Source organism: Callorhinus ursinus, unplaced genomic scaffold, assembly GCF_003265705.2.
Source record: "Callorhinus ursinus isolate GAN/ISIS: 27379988/994484 unplaced genomic scaffold, GSC_fseal_2.0 scaffold13, whole genome shotgun sequence".
NCBI lineage: Eukaryota > Metazoa > Chordata > Mammalia > Carnivora > Otariidae > Callorhinus > Callorhinus ursinus.
The window spans coordinates 39,449,092-39,471,171 of NW_027397075.1; the positions used below are offsets into that span (position 1 = coordinate 39,449,092).

The following is a 22,080-nucleotide window of genomic DNA, read 5'->3' on the forward strand; positions in this document are numbered from 1 at the left end:
CCAGGGTTACAGAAGAGCCTAAGAGATGGTCACAGTGCTTTTCTTTTTTTTTTTTTTTAAAGATTATTTATTTATTTGAGAAAGAGAGAGAATGAGAGAAAGCATGAGAGGGAAGAGGGTCAGAGGGAGAAGCAGACTCCCTGCTGAGCAGGGAGCCCGATGTGGGACTCGATCCCGGGACTCCAGGATCATGACCTGAGCCGAAGGCAGTCGCTTAACCAACTGAGCCACCCAGGCACTCGGTCACAGTGCTTTTCTGAAAGGACTGTCTGTAACTGCTTCTGGCTACCTTTTCACACATCACCTTCTATTACAGATCCTTCATACTTGCCAGGATATCTTCCTAAGGAGGTTTGGCATTAAAGGGGTAAAATAAAGGAACTAACATATAGCTTCCTGACTAAACTGGTCAGCTCTCTGATCTTACTCATAATAGAAACAACTCAAACCTGACTATTAAAATTCTTTCCTAAAACCTACATTCTCATTTTGCACCACCTTACCTGGATTAAGTTTTCCCTGGAATTTGAATCACTTTCTTGATGCTCATGATGGTTTTTTCCTTTCCACTCACGAACAGCCTGCTTAGACGTGGAATCTGAAAATAAACGTTCACTTTTGTGCCTGGTCAAATTTAATGAAACTTGGGAGCCTTCGAGGCCTTTTTTCTCCTGCTTAGACTTTGACTTGTTAGACTCTAAACTGAAGACATTTTCTTCTACAAGCTTCTGGAGGGTATCATGGGATTTTACTGGGATTTTGAAACTGATCTTCCTTCTTCTAGATTCAAGGGGTTCCTTAATTATCTTGTTGGAATTATAATCCTGAGGAAAATGGATTCTCTTGAATTTCTCTGAAACACATTTTTCAGAACTGTCCCTAAATTTCTTGTGCCTTTCTTTCTTGAGTTCTTTCACCTTCTCCCGCTGAGCGAGTACATGAGGCCATTGTTTTTCACTTGCCTGGACTTCAGTTTTAGGTTTTACATCTTTGGCCATCTTAGGACTGCTAAGGTTTTTAATTCCATGGTCAGGCTTACTCCTAACATTTGTCAATTTAATATCTTTAAAATCTACACATTTACTTAGGTCTTTTTTAGTTCCAGGTGAACAAGGACTCTGTGAAATAATTTGATTAGCATTTGAATATGATACTTCTTGGAGCTTAACAGGGCCTTGGGATGAAGAATTGATTTTTGGTCTCCTTCCTGGAGGGTCGGTTTCTACATTCAATCTGTAAAGCAGCACAGAAACCCAATTATTATATTAAATATTATCATTGCAATTATACGTAATTATACATAATATTGCACTGTATTATTTCAGTTAGGAAATGACAGAACTGGTCTGATTCAACTTCATAAAAAATAAGAAATGGCTACGTTAAGAAAGAAGTGAAAGAATTACAAATGGTGTTGGCATAACTGGTCTATTTGGACAAAAACCAAATTTACAGCTTTATATAATACCATGCAACATAAATTCCATATAGATTAAATACTTAAGTTCAAAATAATTACCAAAATTGCTATACTTCATATTAATTCCTTAAAAACCATAGGGGAAAAAAGGGAATATTTACCTGATTTCTTAGTAAGGAGCTTCCTAAACTTAAGAGTGGTGGGAAAAATCACAAAGGAAAATAATAAATATAAATGACTATTTATGGGGAAGCCTGGCTGGCTCAGTCAAAAGAGCATGTGACTCTTGATCTTGGGGTCATGAGTTTGAGCCCTAGGTTGGGTGTAGAGATTACTTAAATAAAATTTTAAAAATAAATGAATGACTATTTACTTTAAAACTTTAGCGTATTAAAAAATAAAATTTTTTAAACTAGGAAATTGTTGTTATATACGTGTATATATATCATATGTTATGTTATATATATGTGTGTACATATATATATTATAAGGTTTATTTGCCTTAGTAAATGAAAAGCTCATCAAAAAGTACTGACTCTAGAATAGGACATAAACAGAAAATTGCTAATGAGGAAAAGGGATTGGCTAACAGATATTTGGGGGAAAAAGTTTGACTTCCCTAGTAATCACAGACTTTCTAATTATAACAGCATACCATTTTCTTCTATCAAATTAGCAAAGATTTTAAAATAACATTAAATACTGGCGAGGGGTTGAAAAATGGACCCTTTCATGGTAGAAATGCAAAATGATATGAGTTCCACAAAGGTGGGGCACCTGGGTGGATCAGGTGGTGAAGTGTCTTGATTTCGGCTCAGGTCATTGATCTCAGGGTGGTGAGATTGAGCCCTGCATCAGGCTCAGCATGGAGCCTGCTTAATTCTCTCTCCCTCCCCTTCTGCCCTTCGCCCCCACTCCCCTGCTTGTACACTCTCTCTCTCTAAAAAAAAAAAAAAAAAAAGAAGAGTTCTACAAAGGAATTTGAGGGGCGCCTGGGTGGCTCAGATGGTTGGGCATCCGCCTTCAGCTCAGGTTGTGATCCCAGAGTCCTGGGATCAAGTCCTGCATTGGGCTCCCTGCTGGGCGGGGAGCCTGCTTCTCTCTCTGCCTCTCCCTCTCTCTCTCTCTCTCTCTTATGAATAAATAAAACAAAAAAAAAAAGGAATTTGATAATTAAGAATTCTAAAAATGTTCATATTCTTTGACTTCCTAGTAATTCCCATTTTAGAAATCTACACCAAGGTGAAAAAAATTAAAAATGGACTAAAATCTTTTTTAAAATTTAGGATTATTTATAATAGCAAAAAGTAAGATAACAGGGTAAATTCTAAAATTTTGGAAATGACTAAGAAATATGCCATTCTACCAAAATGATAGAATATCATGGTCATTTTAAATGATGTTTATGAAAGTTTTCAATGATCTAACAAAACATGTTATAATATTAAGCAAAAATCAAGCAGGGCACAAACCTGTATATATAACGTGGTCTCAACAATTTAAATAAATACAGTAAAAAGTTTAGAAAGGAATATGCTAAAATGTTAGAAGTAGCAATAGCTAGAGGTGATATTTTCCTGCTTCATAAAAGTAGATATTACTTTGTAGTCAGAAAGAAAGGTGAAAAAATTTCAATGAAACACAATGCATTAATTTATATCAATAAATCCTTGAGGGCCTTCTAAGTGCCTGTCACTCTGCTAGGACCTGAAGGCCATGGAGGACACATCCAATAGAGTTCTGACCCAATTAGCTTACAGTCTGGTAGGGGAGAAAGAGACACTAAACAGTTGATTTCTCAAATAATTATATGAGCAAACTATAAACACCTCAGAGTTTTTATAGGGTTTTACCTGAGTCTTCATTGGATTTTATTTTCTTTCCATTATTATTTATCTGTTAGTAAATGATCATAAAACAAAACTTGAAATTTTAATAGGGCTCTGGCTTCTAATAGTATACCACGTTTAAGATGTCAACTGTATTAAAGAAAAACCAGGAGAACAACACACAAAACGTAACTCAAAAATATTAATGGGACCCTGTAGTTCTCTGAGCATTTTCATATTCTTTTTTAAGATTTTATTTATTTATTTTTGTGAGAGAGAATGAACAAGTGGGGGGGGAGGGGCAGAGGGAGAAGCAGACTCACCGCTGAGCAAAGAGCCCAATGCGGGACTCGATCCCAGGACCCTGGGATCATGACCTGAGCCGAAGGCAGACGCTTAACTGACGGAGCCACCTAGGTGCCCCTTCATATTCCTTTTTATTTGTTCTTCACAGCAATGCTGTGCTGCATGCTTTATAGCCATCTATGCGCCACGGTCTGTATGGTCATAATTAATGAAAACTCAGTAATACAATACCTTTTAAAAGACCAACAAAATTAAATCTTAAAACTACCTCTTATCAACTAGTCTTGCAAAATACTAGATTGTGATAAAGCAGTTTTATATTTGTAACCCAAAATACTAAAGTTCTGATATCTTTTTAGATGTAAGTTAGACATGGAGCAAATACTTATTTTTTTAAATACTTATCTTTTATGAATGACAGTATAAAATCAATATTCAGTTGAAGTTGAAACACCATCCTAGATGAACTCTTGTCATATAATAATGTGAAATTTTGTCAAAACTTTATTATTATACTTAGACTATGTAAAAATTTAGTAGCCATTTTAAAATATGATATACTTCAGGAACAATTTCTCAACACTATCAGCTGTTAGACTGCTCTGTTGGTCATCATAATGTTCACTTAGGATACTGAATTATATACTTAGTTTCAACTTAGCTCAATTGAAGAATAAATTACTTTTTGGCTAATTCTGCCAATAATGGGTCTTGCTGGTGGCAATGTTGCCAACTATCTAATGGTAACTGAAGCAAAACTTCTCACCTCTTCAATTCTTGGGCTTAAAAAGATTTGGTCAGTCTTTTTAATCATCAAGTGGTCAATCATCACTGGTCAATCATCAACAGTGATGATGCAACTTAGTGAAGAAATACCACAAACTGAAAGTGCACTGCTCAGGGAAATGCTTTCTGAATATTTTCAAAAGCATACTTAAGATTGTTGCCCTTAATTTAAGAAACAAAACAGATGAACACAGGGGAAGAAGGAAAAATAAGATGAAAACAGAGGGGGAGACAAACCAAAGAGACTCTTAACTATAGGAAACAAACTGAGGTTTGCTGGAGGGGAGGTGGGTCAGGGATGGGGTAACTGGGTGATGGGCATTGAGGAGGGCACATGATGTGATGAACACTGGGTGTTATATGCAACTGATGAATCACTGAACTCTACCCCTGAAACTAATAATATAAGTTGATTTTAAATTAAAAAAAAAAAGATTGTTGCCCTTGCTGATATTTTCATTGCTAATACATCTGTATGTACTCAAACCACGGATTGAGAATTGTGGTAATGGAACGATGTAAGTAGCTTTCAGGGTGACAAAATTCTGATTTTTCATCTGCACCCTCAGCTTTCACTGCACACCAATTTTGGAACCATCCCTAGAGCTGAATAGGGAGATTTTTACAGAAGATGCCATATACCATAAAGAAATACTTATAACCTTTAGGCAAATAAGTTTACTTCTCCAATGAATAAACAACAACAGCAAATGAACCACATTCAATGCAGGCAACCAATGGTTGTTAGAAGTTCTGCACTGTTGACACTGATGTTTGCAAAGCACAGTAGGACAGCTTTCTTTTGTCCAAGCAACCTTTACAGTATATAATAGCTCCTATCCCATATTGTTAAAACACATGACAAAGCAGTTTTAAAATATCTTGTATGCCATATAGTTTGTCTTTGACAAAAGAAAATTTCACTACAAGTTTTATCTAGAGAGCTTACCAATAGCTGAAAGCAAATATTCAGATAGTAACAATAAATCCAAATGCCATGCCTTGTTCACATCACTGACGTCCTTACTCTCAGTAGATATGATGATAACCCACACAATGGCATGGTCATTGATCACACATGGGTTCAGGAATGCAAAAATGCTGCAGTAGGCATTTGACTATTCAGTGTTGCAAGAGATGAAGCCAAATAGCAGATTTGGAGTAAATACTGAAGCCAAGGTGCATTTCATTGCATCCTTGGAATAGTTTAGATCCTATTCTCAAAATAATTCAACAATATTGCTATTTCTTCCTCTCAAAGACTATGTGGACAAGTCTAGGGGAGTAGTATATATAGATCAGAAGTCTATTCATTCCCTTATTCGTATATATAAAATCAAGGACTAAAAAATGTGCCCTTAATAAGGCTAAAGGTAACTAGTGAAAAACCACACAGTGTTTTAGAACTTAAAAAAAAAAATACTAGGAAAAAAGGCATTAAAAATCCATTTTGAAAAAGTTTAGAAACTAATAGTCAGTGTAATGTGAAATATATAACAGAATATACTTCAACAGATAATAATATAGGAGCAAAGTAGCACAAAGAAAGAGGAGGAGATGATTCAAAAACAAAAACAAAGAAAAACCAAAAGAAAAGCCAGAGGCAAGCTGAATTTTTTGTTTTTCGCAAATATTAACTAAGCTTGTCTGGGAAGCAGAACTTTTATGTATATATTTAATGCCATCTGTATCATTTTCTCATAACTCTTTATTTTTAGAGAAACTATCATCTCATCAACTTTCATCATATGTTATACTTTATATTTACCCCATTAGTGGCAAGAAATGCCTTCACCACAAAGTTCTCTGAAATTTTTATCCAAGAACACAGAAACTAAAGAAAAATAATCCCCATTATTCCTACCATTTTTCCCCAAGTTCTCTAGTTGTAGCCATATCCTATTTAAATAACACAGTTTTAAAACCATAACAATTCCATAATCGACATATTCTCTTCACAGGTGATATATAAAGATAATTTATCTTTGTAACATTTTTAAGCCAGCCACATAAATTCTTCTATTATTATCTGTAACAGAGTTATGTATCTTATAAGGGTGTGTCAAAATCAAATCACCAGAGATAAAAATCTGCATTTTACTTGAAAGTGTCATTTACATAGCACAGAATTGTGATAGACTTTTTATTTCACTCAACTTTTTATTAAATTTACACTAATATTAAGGAAATTCAATAGTCAGGGGCACCTGGGTGTCAGTCTGTTAAGTGTCTGCCTTTGGCTCAGGTCATGATCTCGGGGGTCCTGGGATCGTACCCTGAGTCGAGTTGGGCTCCCTGCTCAGCAAGGAGTCTACATCTCCCTCTGCTGCTACCCCCCCACCACTGCTTGTGCTCTCTTGCTGTCTCTCTCTCTCAAATAATAAAATCTTCAAAAAAAAAAAATTCAGTGATCATAACCTGTGCTAGAGCTAGAAATACTGGCATGAAATCAGTACTAGTCAAAGTAAACAAAAAATTTTGCAAATCAAAATATTTAGTCTCACAATTCTAAGCCCCCCAAAGCAAAAGATATCAACAAAAAGGAGGAATTTACCTTTTCAGTTCTTGTCTTCTTTTTACATCACAGTACAAAATGTCTGTATGATCCAATTTCTGAAAGAAAAAAAAATGTATCATTTAGGAAATAGAAATTGTGCACTGACACTATAGTTACAGGAGAAAGAGACTGGGAGACAATATATTTTTCCACATCTATGTGTTACTGAATAGACTGACACATTTATTTATTTAATCTTTTAATAACCCTGAGACAGGTATTATCATCATCCCCATTTTATAAAGTACTCAAGGCTCAAACAGAGAAAAGTTATCTTCCTCAACATTACACAGCAAGTCAGCAGCAGAGCCAGGATTGAAACAAGTTCTCTCTATCTCTACTCTCCCAGTCTGTCTCTCCATGTGCTCTGGGGATACAGGCCTAGGCACAAAAGAAGTAAGAGAGAAACAGGATATAGCCCCTGTCCTAAAGACTTAAAGAATAGAGAGAAGACGGATATGTATGAATAATCTAATGAAAGGACATACCTAAGTGTCAAAGCAATAACAATAAGTTGTAAAAGAGTTCAAAACACCAAGCACCAAAAGTTGGAACACACTTAGGAAAAAAGATGGACAAAATATATGCTAAAGATTGAATACAGATTAATAAGTAAAAGAAAAAGTTTTTCTCAGCTAAGAAAGCTTAGGCATTCTAAGATACTGGAGATGACTGGTGTAAATTCAGCAGAGAGAAAATAAACCAGCCTAGTTAGAAGCAGAAGGGCCGTTTTCAGGAAGAAAAAAGAAAACTGGCTAGTTAAGGTGTGACCAAATTTAAGAGGGTCTGGAATGACAGACTAAAAAGTGATTTTTCAACCGGAGAGAAATATATTTAAACCTGTGTTTTAAGAAGGTTAATACAGAAACAATAAATTGAAACAGCAGTGTCATTATACAAATACAAAAACAAACAAATCCTTAAAAAACCGAATTCTGCATTCACACAACTTTCACAACTACTTTCTCTTATTACCCCCGACCATGTAGCTATCCCGACATACACCTAACTTCAACTTGAATGTCGTGAGTTCTTCACCAATCACCCTAGCTTGCACTAGCTTAATGTCTTTTTTAATTATTTGCATGACTCCGGACTTGGTTCTGTTGCTATTAACAATTTGGTGTCCTTGGACAAGTCACTTAACCTCCTGGACCTTAATTTCTGAATCTGAAAGCACAAACACTACATATCTGCCTTGGCTACCTGCAAAAGATATTATAAAGCCAAATATAACCATATATGGGGAAAAAACTTAAAAACTCTCTTAATACTTGCAAATGACATATCATATAAAGGGCTAATATCCAAGATCTATAAAGAACTTATCAAACTCAACACCCAAAAAACAAATAATCCAGTCAAGATATGGGCAGAAGACACGAACAGACATTTCTCCAAAGAAGATACACAAATGACCAACAGACACCTGAAAAAATGCTCAACAACACTTGGCATCAAGTAAACAAATCAAAGAAAGAAAAAAAATGTATCCTTTAGGAAATAGAAATTGTGCACTGACATTGTGCAATGAGATATGGTATCTGATTGCACTGAAAATTGTGCAATGAGATACCACCTCACACCAGTCAGAATGGCTGAATTAACAAGTCAGGAAACAACAAATGTTGGCAAGGATGTGGAGAAAAGGAAACCCTTTTCCCATTTCCCACTGTTGGTGGGAATGCAAGCTGGTGCAGCCACTCTGAAAAACAGTATGGAGGTTCCTCAAAAAGTTGGAAACAGAGCTACCCTACGACCCAGCAATTGTACTACTAGGTATCTACCCCAAAGATACAAATGTAGTGACCCGAAGGGGCACCTGCACCCAATATGCATAGCAGCAATGTCCACAGTAGCCAAACTGTGGAGGGAGCCCAGATATCCATCAACAGATGAATGGATAAAGAAGATGTGGTGTGTGTATACACACACACACACACACACACACACACACACACACACACACAGGAATATTACTCAGCCATCAAAAAGGATGAATATTTACCATTTACATCAACGTAGATGGAACTGAAGGGTATTATGCTGAGCGAAATAAGTCAATCAAAGAAAGACAATTATCATACGGTTTCACTCATATGTGGAATATAAGAAATAGTGCAGAGGATCATAGGGGAAGGGAAGGAAAACTGAATCGGAAGAAATCAGAGAAGGAGACAAACCATGAGAAACTCTTAACTATAGGAAACAAACTGAGGGTTGCTGGAGGGAGGTGGAATGGGGGATGACGTAATTGGGTGATAGGCATTATGGAGGGCACGTGATGTGATGAGCATTGGGTGTTATATGCAACTAATGAACTCTACATCTGAAACTAATGATGTACTATATGTTGGCTAACTGAATTAAAAAAAAAAACCTCTCTTAATTTATATCCATGTTGTCTAACCCCGCATGATAGGGTCTACCAGCACAAAGAAATAACTTGATAAATGCTTTTTGGTGAGTAGAAGGAAGGAAGAAACCAAACACTGGTTTTCTTTCTGTTGGCTATCACAAAGTATAAAAAGAAAGAGGGGCGCCTGGGTGGCTCAGTCATTAAGCGTCTGCCTTCGGCTTGGGTCATGGTCCCAGGGTCCTGGGATCAAGCCCTGCGTTGGGCTCCCTGCTCAGCGGGAAGCCTCCTTCTCCCTCTCCCACTCCCCCTGCTTATGTTCCTTCTCTTGCTGTGTCTCTCTCTGTCAAATAAATAAGTAAAATCTTTAAAAAAAAAAAAAAAAAGAAAAGACGAATAGAAAAGTAATGGGGGAATTTATATCATAAACCTTCTAATTACACATTAAAACTCTAATATAAATAATATGTAGTTATAGTATACAAACTCACCAGTCTTCTCTTCTCTGATGAAACAGACCTTACACAACAAGCTGAACTAGTAGAACTTGAAGTTTTTTTCTCTGTCTTATCCTAAGAATGTCATTTGGAAAAAAGAAAAGCACAAAATAAAGCACATAAGACAGTGTTATTTAATCATTGTTATCATAAACTAACATTCTACATTCATAATAAACTTCAAGGGTGGGGGGAAATGTTTAAAGGCACACAAACTTTGGTAAGAGGGAGGGAAACTCAACTAGAAGGAAGACTCAAGTAGAAATCAGAAGATCTAGGCGCTCCTGAATTAGAGAGGAGACAGGACACAGGTGCTACAGCAGAGGGCCAGCTGACAGCTCAGATAAAGGCGTTGGGAGGAGGCATTGCCGTGGTGGAACTCAGTCTTCTACAAAGCAAAACCATATATCCAGTCATTTCCCAGGGGATCCAAACTTCAGCAGACCCAGGACAAACATATTTTGAGGACCTACCGTGTATCAAAGACATTCTAGACGGTGGGGACAGATTAATGAAAACAAAAGTCCCTGCCCTCCTGGAGGCTAAAATATCGAGCAGGAATTTACAAATAAACAAGTAATATATTTAGTGAGTCAGACAATGTGCTGGAAAAAAATAAAGCAGAGAAAGAGGACAGGAAGGGCTCGGAGGTGGGCATGGAGGCAGCTGCACTTTTAAACAGGGTAATCAGAAAAGGCCCCACTGATAAGCTGACATCTAACTGGAGACCTGAAGAACTGAAGAAGAAGCCATGTGACTATCTAGGGAAAGAGTTTTCCATTCAAGGGCAAAGCCCCTGAGGCAGGAATGTGCCAGGATTTATTGCTGGAATAGTAGCAAGGAACCACAAAATGGAGAAAGCAATGGGAGAATGAGAAGGAGGCCAGATGGGGAGGGCCAGCTGTTTTGCTGGCCCCAGCTAGGACTTCAGCTGTTACTCTGGGTGAAGTGGGAAAGTACCAGAAAGCACTGAGCAGAGGAGTGACATGATCTGACTTACATTTTAATAGGATCATTCTGGGGGCTTGTTGAGAAGAGAACAATGAGAGGCAAAGGTGGAGGCAGGGAGATAAATTTGGAAACTACTGGAATAATCTGGGGAAGCAAGCTGATTGTCTGGATCGTTGTGATAGCAGAGGAGGTAGTCGGACTCTACATTATTAAGAGAAAGCTGAGAGAATTTGCTGATAGACTGGATGCAGGTAGGGGATGACAACCAAGATTTTGGCCCAACCAAATGAAAGAATGGAATTGCAATTTCTAAATAGGGTAAATGAAGCCGGGCACTTGAAAGGTTATAGTTTAAGAAGATGAAGAGGAATCAGCAAAGGACATTTCAAAGCAGTCACTGTAAATGTAAAGGAAATGTAAAGGAAAATCAGGAGAATATGGTGTCTCAAAAGCAAAGTGAAGAAAATGTTTCAAGGAGAAGGTGCAATTGGCTATGTCAAATACTGCTGATGGGTCAAGTCAGAGGAAGTCTGAAAATTGACCGATGGATTTAGCAACATGGAAACCACTGCTGGCCTTGATGAAAGCATATGTGGAGGAGTGATGGCCTGAAAAAGTCTTATTCAAGTAGGTTAGGAGAGAATCGGAGGCGAACTGCAAACGGCATGCCAATTATTAGTGCCAAACTGGGGAATATATAAATCAGAGACACCATGATACTGTATGGCCATACTCCAGGATCCCCTTTCCTTTTTTTTTTTTTTTTAAAGATTTTATTTATTTGAGACACAGAGATACAGAGAGAGCATGAACAGAGGGAGAGGGAGAAGCAGGCTCCCCACTGAGCCAGGAGCCTGATGCGGGACTTGATCCCAGGACGCTGGGATCATGACCTGAGCTGAAGGCAGACGCTTAACCATCTGAGCCACCCAGGCGCCCCAAGGGTCACCATTCCAATTATCTCTATACCTGGGAGGCCAAATTAGTAATCAGAAAGTTAGTAAGCAAAGAACAAACACCAAAAAGTGTAATGATCCCTAGAATACTTTATCCAGGTCATCTAAAGGCCTCATGAACTCATCTGCTAGCACAGAAATCATTCCCTACTTCCATAGGGAATATTCACCTTTGCTAGACTTTAGTCTCTCATTGTGGATGGTATTACAGCATGAACATTGTCCAATTCTGATGATGCACTATACAGACTATTCAGAGAGTTTATAATAAAACTAATTGCAGGGGGTGGGGCGCCTGGGTGGCTCAGTCAGTTAAGCGTTTGCCTTCGGCTCAAGTCATGATCCCAGGGTCCTCGGATTGAGCCCCACATCAGGCTTCCTGCTCAGCGGGAAGCCTGCTTCTCCCTCTCCCACTCTCTCGCTGTCTCTGTCAAATAAATAAAAACTTGTTTAAAAATCCTTAAAAAAAACTAATTGCAGGGGTTTTTTTTGTTTTGTTTCATCAGTCACATTGCACTCTTGCATCCTGGAGACAACACTCAGCTCAATTAATTGAATATCCTAAATTTCATCTAGTAAAATACTTCTTAAAGCAGTGTGAGCATGCATTCCCTACCCTTAGCCTCCCCTGAACAGGAAAGCCCATTCTGACTGATGAGCATATAATCTTATTCAATGCTGAGTAAATGACAAAGGTGATGTGCAAAAAGGTCTACTGGTGAGTTATTTCTATGTAAAGGAGAATCTGGGGGACCTAGAGTCAAGTCAGGAATGCCTAGGCAAATTACTTACGTAAGCCTCAGTTCTGGCATTTGTAATAATTGGGATAATAATGGTACCTACCTCATACAGTTGTGAGCAATCAATAAAATGCAAGTAAAGAATGGGGGAGGGAGAATGGGAAAAACAAATTACTTCCCCTGGGTCAGAAGGGCAACACAAAACATTCACGTATCTCATTTACATATCTCATACACATCTACATAAAACTGAGGGGTTTTTTTTCATTACATAAAAATGAACCTCAAAAAAAGGTATCTTTGGGTCAGTAAATCAAAATGCTTACTTCTAAGTCAAAGTTGGGTGATGCAGGGGTGCCTTTTCTCCAAGACTTCTCTTTTTCGCCACAAGATTCTCTGTTGGACATTTTGAAAAGCTAAAATAAAAAACACATTAGGGGTTTTTTGTTTTAACCACCATCACAACAAAATACATCAGAAATTAGTCTTCTTTCAGTTTTATAAAGACTGGAGTTTTACAAAATGATTTCCATCTTATAACCATTCCGAAGACAACAGGATTCTCTCATTGTTCCACTTTATTTCACTTACAGTCTCCCTCTTAATGATCTCTTCCTCTCCTTCAATTTCATCTACCACCTTTTTAGGAATGACCTCTCAAAACTGTGCCTTTAGCCCTGACCTTCTCTCTCAAGCTTCAGATCACCATTTTCAACTGCCTATCGGACTGCTGTATTTTGCCCAGCCTATGCCTCAAAACCAATTCGTTCTTTTTTTTTTTTTTTTAAAGATTTTATTTATTTATTTAGCAGAGATAGAGCACAAGTAGGCAGAGAGGCAGAGGGAGAAGCAGGCTCTCCGCCGAGCAGGGAGCCCAATGCGAGACTCGATCCCAGGACCCTGGGATCATGACCTGAGCCGAAGGCAGCCGCTCAACCAACTGAGCCACCCAGGCGCCCCAAAACCAATTCATTCTAAGTCTTTATTTTCCTGACACACCCTCCATTCAACTTAGTGTGTAACAGAAGAATACTGTGCTGGAATCGAAAGGCCAGAGAATGGGAACCTCATCAGGTCTGCTGGGACGGGAAGATATAAAAGGAGTCTAGCAGCAAAGCCCAAAGGAGAGTTTATTGCTGATAGTGACACATATGGAAACTATGAATGTAAGAAAGGCTAGAAAACAGGCAATTTCAAGAACTCATGGTCAGTCGTGACCACAGTAAGTGAAGTCCTATAAAAGAATGATCAAATCAAACTTTTAGAATGGTTCGATGAATATAAAGAAAATGCTGACAGCTAAGAGAAAATCTAATAAAAATTAAAGAATATTTAATATACACTTCTAAGAACGATCCCAATTTACCCCAAAATTTTGCTTTGTAAGATAATGTATGGCAACAACTGAATTCACAGTTCAGCTTCCAGATTAGAGGAATAATCTTTTCTCCTTCTTCTTCCAAAGATTCTATTCCATGTTGGGGAAAGGTACAATAAAAATAATAATAAATTCTATGAAATGAACTGTTTAGAGGCAATGGACTACTTATGTTAACTTCTACAATTTAAACTGATCCACGTTCATCTTACGTTGTTGCTTTGAATACAAAATAAGGCTAAATTTCAACCTCTCAGCCATAAGCCAATTGAAAAAAAATCTCTGCAGATAGTGGACTATCAGAGGAAAAACACATATATGTTTACCATGACAAATGTTTTATAACAGTGTGAAATTCGTGATTTCATAAAAATCAAAGTATCAACTCAAAAGGGAGACTTCCTGAGTCGGCCAGCCTCCGAAGTGGCTCCTGATGATCTCTGCTGCCAGTTACACTCAGGTGAGTCCTCTCATACTAAATAATGCTGGCCTATGACACCAATAGGAACTGCCATATGGCAGTATGTGGCTAGGTCATATAAGACACTGTGGCTTGTGTTTTTCTCTCACTCTAGGGAAAGCCAGCCACCATATCATGAGGACAATCAAGTAGCCCATGGAACTGAAGCCCACTGCCAAAAAAGAACCAACTGCCAGGCATGTGAGCGGGCCAGCTTTGAAGCTAATCCTGCAGCCCTAATCAAGCCTTTGAGTGGAAGCATCCCTGGCTGATATCTTCACTGCAACCTCCTGAGACTCAGAACCAGGTCCACCCAGAAAGCCACTTCTGAATTCCTAAGGCACAGAAACTGTGAGGTAATGTTTATTGTTGTTTTAAACCACTAAGCTTTAGGATACCTTAGGCAGCAATAGATGAGTAATACAGTCACTTAATATAATCTTCAAACTTTGAAGATTCCTTTTTTTAGAATGTCTCAAGAGCACAGACCATGCTTAAAAATTCTTATTAAAATTCCCATAGAATCCACACGCTAAAATCTAACCCTTTTCATCTTCCGGTTTCCAGCTGGCGTTAAATAATGAGAGTGATACAGTGAATCAAGCTTTCAATTAACCATCTAGCCTTTTGGAAATAGAAAAAAAATCAATGACGCTTTGATGATGTACAAATATTATTAGCCACTACTCATTCCCGTAGATTATAACGTGTCATTTTCCATTTTTAACTGACTGTTAAGAGCAATGAGGCTGTTATACATTCAGGAAAACTAGTTAAAAGTTGGGGTGGGCTGAGCATGGCACTTAGTTTCTGCTGGGGTCCTAATCTCGGGCAGGTGGGATCAGCCCCGCCTCCAACTCAGCACTTGTCCAGGAGTCGGCTTGGGAGTCTCTCTCTCCTTCTCCCTCTGCCCCCTACCCCCACTCGCGTGCTATCTCTTAAAATAAATAAATATTTTTTTAAAGTTGAGGTTGAAGGCATTGAAGACTTTAGAACTATAACTCACCAGGGAAGGAGGGGGGGAAAGCCTACAGGTACACTTCCTAACTACTGGGGGGTTGGGAGGTGGTAACTAATTCTGTTACATTTTCAAAGTGCCAAATAATCACACTTGCTCTCACCTGGGCTCCGAAACAAGTAGGAAATAGACCAATGATATAGGTAGGCATTAAATATCAGCTTTATGAACTAGGAAAAACCCAGCTGGAAGTGTGAGTCTCCTAAGACTAAAAGGGGCTTCCCTCATCCTTCCCTGCTGCCTATAACATTCGGACCAGTCCGGAAAGAAAGAGCAGCCAGAAAACTCAAGTTTTCCTCTGCCTGCGCCAGGGGCATGAATGCGTGAGACTTAAGTTCAAGCAGGCCGGAGAGTAAAGGGAAGAGAAGTACGCGGGCCAGAGGACTCACTGGCAAACGCCGTGTAGAATCTGAATCGCATCAACCAGGTGCCGCAAAGCTCAACACACTCAGAGCTCTGGTTATTAAGTCTAACTACAAGCGTAGGGCGCGCGCACAAACACAGACTCTTCTCTACCCACAGAACCCCTACAACCACAGGGCAGTGCTGATGATAACAGGAATAAGTAAGTTAAAGCAAAATAAAGACAAAAGGAGACGTGTTCAGGTCACGGTGTGGATGAGGGTGCGAAAGGAAGCGCGGAGCCCGATTCCAAATCAACCAGACTAGCAAGGAAGCTAGTTAGCTGCTCGTAAGCCACCTCGGCCGAGGCTCCGCAGGAAGAACCAGACTCTCGCTCGGAGCGAGGGGCAACTCCAGAGGCAGAGCCGACCAGAACCACACCCTTCACTGAGCGGACTCAACCCCGGATCCGCCTACAGAGTCGCCCCGCCCAGGCTTGAGGGGCCTCTGGAATCCTCTGGCCGGCTGGCCCCCCGCTAGGATACTGGAGGGAGAGGTTGGGAACCTGCCCAGCAAAACGTCAACTAGCGCCCCAGTTACCTTACCAGCGCCCGCAGCGGTGGCGACTCCGGAGGCCCAGACCAAGAAAAAGGGTCCCCCCCCGACCCGATCCTCGCTGGGAAATGTAGTCCTGCACTCGGACCCAGACTACTACTCCGACGCTCCGAGCGTTTGTTTAGCTTTGCATTGACTTCCTCCAAGGATTGGAACTCCGGCTCCGCCCCAGCTGGCGCGCTGCACCCTGGGTACTGTAGTCTTGATTCGCTTCCTTGGTTGACGGCTGGAACGGAGACGCACCGCGGAAGCAGAACTCTCTTATCTCATTGGACGCCGTCCCTACTACGTTTCTGCGCAGGCTGTGGTGGCGTCGTAACGCCTCGGGGAAAGGGAAGCGGATGGGACTGCGAATCGCTGCCTCTGGCTTTTTGTTTTTCTGCTGACAGGATTTGGTCACTGGTTCTTCATCTTTTGTCTGTTGCACGCATCCAGCCCTTCCCATTTGCTTTCCCACTCCTTGGATCCAGCCCTCTGGGCATTCACGCCAGTTCTCTCACCCCGCCGTGAGCCCCTCCTGGTCCCCGGGCGGGCCTGGCACGGAGGCGGTAACTATGGAGAATATGGCGGAGGAGGAGCTGCTAACGCAGGAGAAGGAGGAGGTGGAGGTGGCCCAGGTCCAGGTCCCGACCCCGGCCCCGGACTCGGATCGGGTCCCAGCTCCCGCCCCGGATTCGGCCCCGGCCCCGGACTCGGCTCCGACTCCGGCCTCGGCTCCAGCCCCAGCCCCTGCCCTGGCCCAGGCTCCGGCCCTGTCCCCGTCCCTAGCCTCTGCCCCTGACGAGGCTGAAAGCAGTAAGTGCAGGAGGCCTAGATCTTTCTGCCGCAAAAGAAGCGAGAAAGTGCGCCTTGCTGGGGAGTAGGGGAGGCCCTTCTTCACTGGGATGGTTTAATGGGGAAAGGCAGGTTTAGGGATGTGGGGGGAGGAAGGAGGGACCCGTGTAGTGGGTAAAGCGGGTACAGAATGGGAGAAGGCACAAACCTCGAGGACATCATGGTGAGGAATTTGTGGAGGCCAGGAGTGCTGCAGATAAAAGGAAATAATGAGCTTGAGGGCTTCTTCGTTAAAGGGGGTCTTTTTGTGCTACGAAGATAGAAATTACACTAATTTGGTAGTTTCCCTCTCAGCCCCGTCTGCCATGGTTCACTAAAATCCTTCAAAATGTGACATGGTAACTAAGGCAGCCTGTTTACTGTAGTAGATCCTAGCTGCCAAGACTTAGAAACCATTGCTATCAACTAGTTTTTATGCTCGATATACACAAATAGATGGGTTTTTCTTATTATTTAATTTTCTTTAGCAGCTTGCTTCCAAAAAGAATTTGAGGCTGATAAGTAGTTTAAGAAAAGATCGACTAAATTATGGATGTCTTCCCTTAGTCATAAATATCAATTGAGTTTTGCACTCCGTTCCATCAGAAGTGGACTGTTGAAAATTAATAGCCCGTGTTACTGTGCTAATGTATGTGTTTGCATGTTTTCTAAGTGGTGATTTATTGGACCATAAAGAGAAACCCTTAAGAATCTTCTGAACACTTTTAAGTGTAAGGTCTAAGAAAATTTTTTTTTTTAATTATTTTGTGGTCCATAAATTGACCCTTATGCTCTTTCTGAATTATAACAAAATAAATTAGTTCATTTTCTTTCCTACTTCTAGGACAGTTGCGAATTTAATATTTATACAACACTTGGGTAGTTGTAGTCTAATAGAGTTACTTTGAAATTTTAAAGCCACATAAAAATTGTTATAGTAGATTAAAGAGTAGAGCTGACTGGGTCTCAGTTTCCTCATCTGTAAATTATGGGGAAATTAATTAAATGATTTAAGTCCTTTTTAAAAAAAGAGTAGAGCTGATCACAGAAAAGACAAAGAAGGCATGCCTCAGGTATGCCTCTCCTCATATAAGATCAGAGCTAGTAGGTGCAAAATAAGGACAGTAGTTTCTTCACCCACAACAACGGGGGGGGGGGGCGGTGGTACACTCGCCTGCCCTCCTCACCTCTAGATTGAATTTGTTTGTATTAATCAGAATTAGTTCAGCAGCTTTAGGGAATGTGTGCTTTCTCCACCTCCCCACCAGCAAGAATGTTAAACATAGTTTGGGAAGATATATATTCCAAAATTTAAAGTATGTAATTTGAAGAATGTATGATGTTTGAGAAACCTGAAAAATGCATTACTGGGGCAAATATGTAATGATTGAGAAATCTGAAATGCATTAGAAATATGTATTAATCACATTTTTAAAAATTATTTTTATGTGGTCTAGTTAGTCCTTTGAAATCAGTCTTAACTAGGCAAGATGAAGATGGCATATCTGAAGTAGAACTGAAAAATGAGGAAAAAGTATCAGAAGTTGTAAAAGAACCTTCTAGCATCTTGGATTCATCTGATTTAACAAAAGGTTTGCCTATTGACTTCGGGATTATTAGTATGTTACAAAAAGTTTGATATAAGTACATATTGTCTGATATCTACTATCTTGAAACAGAAGGTGATTTGAGAGGTATACATACATAGGCATATCATGAATCCTTAGATCTTTGAGAGTTTTAATAGTGGACCACAGGATTTTCATTGTTCTCTTCTAACTTACCAGGCCCCTGTCTCTTATTTTGTACAACTTAGAATGATTTCAGTAAGCACAGGCTTATATAGTACTATATAATTTCACATAAACAGAACTTTGAACTCTGGAAGCCAAAAGCCTTTATGATTACAAATTCAAAGGATTGATTTGTACACATGGGTTCATTGCCTGAATCTTGCGGTCTCACCTAGCAATTAAGTTTTTGCTCATAAGGGAAAAGTTTGCCTATTATAGAAATTATATCTTATTATAAAGTTATTTGAATAATACCTAGTATGACAAGTTAAACAAGATTTGTTGCTCTTTGTTTTTCTCATTTAAAAATGAGGTAAAAATTTGTCTTTTAATAAATTTCAGCAGTAATGTCCGATAGTGCTGAATTCCAAAATTATTGACTCCGTGTGCTGCTGCATCCAAAAGACCAATGATTTTTTTTTAAATTATTTAACAAACCATAGTGCCGGCTGTGTGCAAGATACTGTTCTAGGCACTTAGCCCTTACAAAAATGAGGAATTCATATCGCCTGCCGCTTACTGTTTATTTGTGCGGGAAACAAACAAGGACACAAATTATATAGAAGGGTGAAAAAAAGGAACTGGGAGCGAAGCTTGGAAAGGAATAGGCATGAAGGTAGCAATACCAAGAACAGAATTTAAAAGGTTTTTAAGGTTCTAAACTGTATAACCTAATTGAATAATGAGTACTAGAGAGCCCTATGGTTTACCATCATCTCTCTGGTTGGGGATCTTTTCCTGCCAATTTTCAGCTCCTAGTCTTCTTGTATTTATATATTCAAGCTCCTACTTTGTAAACATTACTTTCCTTTGGGTTATGGATATTCACGTCTCTCCTTAAAAAGAAAGAAAAAGCACGATCTATCTGCTTTTTTATACTGCCACACTTTTTGAAATCTATGTGATTTTCTATATTTCTTCTTCCAATCCCATTTGTATTCTGGAACACCTCACTGAACCTTTTTTTTCTTTTTTTTTTAAGATTTTATTTATTTATTTGACAGACACAGCGAGAGAGGGAACACAAGCAGGGGGAGTGGGAGAGGGAGAAGCAGACTTCCTGCTGAGCAGGGAGCCTGATGTGGGGCTCGATCCCAGGACCCTGGGATCATGACCTGAGCCAAAGGCAGACGCTTAACCGACTGAGCCACCCAGGCGCCCCTGAACCTTTTTTCTTAAAGGTCACTGGAGACCTGATAAATACTAAATCCAGTAGTTTTCTGTTGATTTCTACAACTATTTGTGATACTTAGTGTTGAACAGTTATCTTTTATGTTCTCTCTTTTCTTGGCTTCTGCCTTATCTTGATTCTCCTTACCTTTTATTGTTTTTGAATCTACCCTCATTATTTTTCCTCAGTGTCTCTTACATTACCTACATCCCTCCATATGTCATTTCTGAATTGTAACCATTTATATTAATCAGTAGTGGGTTTAGTGGCATTAGGGAATGCATCCTCCATGCCCATAATCAAGAGTATGTTAAATGTACTTTGGAAAGATTTATTCATATATTCCAAAGTTTACAAATATTTGAAGAACGTGTAATGTTTGAGAGACCTAAAAATATGTTACTGGGACTGGATTTTGGCCTTTTTCTTCTCTTTTTTTCACAATGTTTTTTTCCTTAGGCTTTCTTCAACTCCTAGTTTCACCTACCATGTATTTATGATTTATATCCCTCCTGAACTCCAAAAACAACTCAACTGCATACTGAACTTGAGGATGAGTACTAGTAGTACATCAAACACACTATGTCAAAAACTAAATTCCTTTTTCTCCTTTCCTCTTTTTTTCTGCCAAAAATGTTTTCCTCTTCCTTTATTGGTTAATGGTACCATTACTCTCAACCATATAAACTTGAAATCTTAGAATCATTCTTGAACGCACTCTTCATTCATGGTTATTTCTCATACCCAAAGTTCTTTTTTTTTTTTTTTAAACCATCTGTTCGGTACCTTTGTATTCCTAACTTCTCACCTCAGTTATTGATCTTTGGTTCTATAGCCAGACATAACCTGAAATGCTTTCAGATCCTACCATTCACTCCCTCAAAAACCTACAAAGACTTCACATTGCCGGAAGAGGACAGTCCAGACTAACTTACATAGAATTTAAGCCTTTCATGATCTGTACATTTTTGGCTGCTTGTTCTTCTACCACTTCCATTCTCCAGTTATACTACATTCCAACAGGGATGGGATAGAGGTGGCTGTATTTTTTTCTACACCTTATGCTTTTCATGAGATTACTTCAGTTTATAAGGCCAGCCACCAAGTCTCTGCGTATTGAAATTCTATTCATACCTTATATCACAGTCAAATGCCACTTTTTTAGTGAAGACATTCTCAAAGACACTTGTTGGGATTAATTCCTCCTTCCTCTGTATGCCCACAGCATATTACTTTACCCCTGGTATTCATTTCATCCTGCATTGTATTACAATTAGTAGGTAACATATCAATATCTCTCTCGCCTGTTGAAAGTTATTTTTTGACAGAGAGAGACAAAACGAGAGAAGGAACACAAGCAGGGGGAGTGGGAGAGAGAGAAGCAGGCTTCCTGCTGAGCAGAAAGCCCAATGCGGGTCTCAATCCTTGGACCCTGGGATCATGACCTGAGCCGAAGGCAGACGCTTAACGACTGAGCCACCCAGGTGCCCCTGTTGAAAGTTCTTTAAAGATAGGAAATGTGGCTTATGTTTCTTACTTCAGCATTTTGTACAGAGTAAAAACATTTTTTTGTAGAATTATATTGAATAATTAGATAAAACTTTAAAGGTGTGAAGTTACACAGTGGAGTTTGTTCCCCAACTTCTTGCATTGTGAGACACGCTTGTCATTTTATAGGCAGAATTGCAGCAGTATACCCCATCTAGGCACTAGGGCACAATGCTACAGGAAATAAAAGTGGAGTGTCTGTGACGTGATCAAATAAAAATAGAACTGGAATTCAGACTGTTAACACATAATCTTCTAACTCTTAAAATTTCCTTTCAGAGAGACACATCTCAATCCAGAGGCAGCTTGCTGATCTAGAGAAGTTAGCCTTCGTAGCTGAAGATTTTGACTCTGCCAGTTCATTGAACTCAGATAATCTTGATGCAGGTATTTCCATATTTTTAAGGTTTTTTTCCCCCTTAATTTCTGTTGGCTTTTTATGTTTCAACTCATGAAAATTTGCTGAGAGTAGACTTGTTTATTGCCACTGAACTAGAGCAATAATAAAACTTTTTCATTCAGGAATTTGGTAGCCTTCTACATT

At 39.3% G+C, this 22,080-nt stretch overlaps 2 protein-coding genes across 5 annotated transcripts in view; one reads left to right on the plus strand and one right to left on the minus strand.

Annotated features, from left to right (window-relative positions):
- SWT1 (SWT1 RNA endoribonuclease homolog) overlaps positions 1-16,360 on the minus strand; it is a 105,143-nt gene extending 88,783 nt beyond the window's left edge. Inside the window, exons 1-5 of one of the 2 annotated variants that reach the window (XM_025877795.2) lie at positions 16,202-16,360; positions 12,725-12,814; positions 9,746-9,826; positions 6,896-6,954; positions 504-1,233 (exon numbers count right to left, since the gene is read on the minus strand). In XM_025877795.2, the coding sequence (XP_025733580.1) occupies positions 504-1,233; positions 6,896-6,954; positions 9,746-9,826; positions 12,725-12,805 (951 nt within the window). In that variant the 5' untranslated portion in view covers positions 12,806-12,814; positions 16,202-16,360. Of the gene's footprint in view, positions 1-503; positions 1,234-6,895; positions 6,955-9,745; positions 9,827-12,724; positions 12,815-16,196 lie in introns of both variants that reach the window. The other variant, XM_025877796.2, reaches the window with a different exon arrangement.
- Positions 16,361-16,507: 147 nt separating this feature from the next.
- TRMT1L (tRNA methyltransferase 1L) overlaps positions 16,508-22,080 on the plus strand; it is a 52,532-nt gene continuing 46,959 nt past the window's right edge. For 2 of the 3 annotated variants that reach the window (XM_025877867.2, XM_073900092.1), the window contains exons 1-3: positions 16,508-17,006; positions 18,482-18,616; positions 21,816-21,923. In XM_025877867.2, coding sequence (XP_025733652.1) covers positions 16,766-17,006; positions 18,482-18,616; positions 21,816-21,923 — 484 coding nt within the window. In that variant the 5' untranslated portion in view covers positions 16,508-16,765. The remainder of the gene's footprint in view (positions 17,007-18,481; positions 18,617-21,815; positions 21,924-22,080) is intronic. The other variant, XM_025877868.2, reaches the window with a different exon arrangement.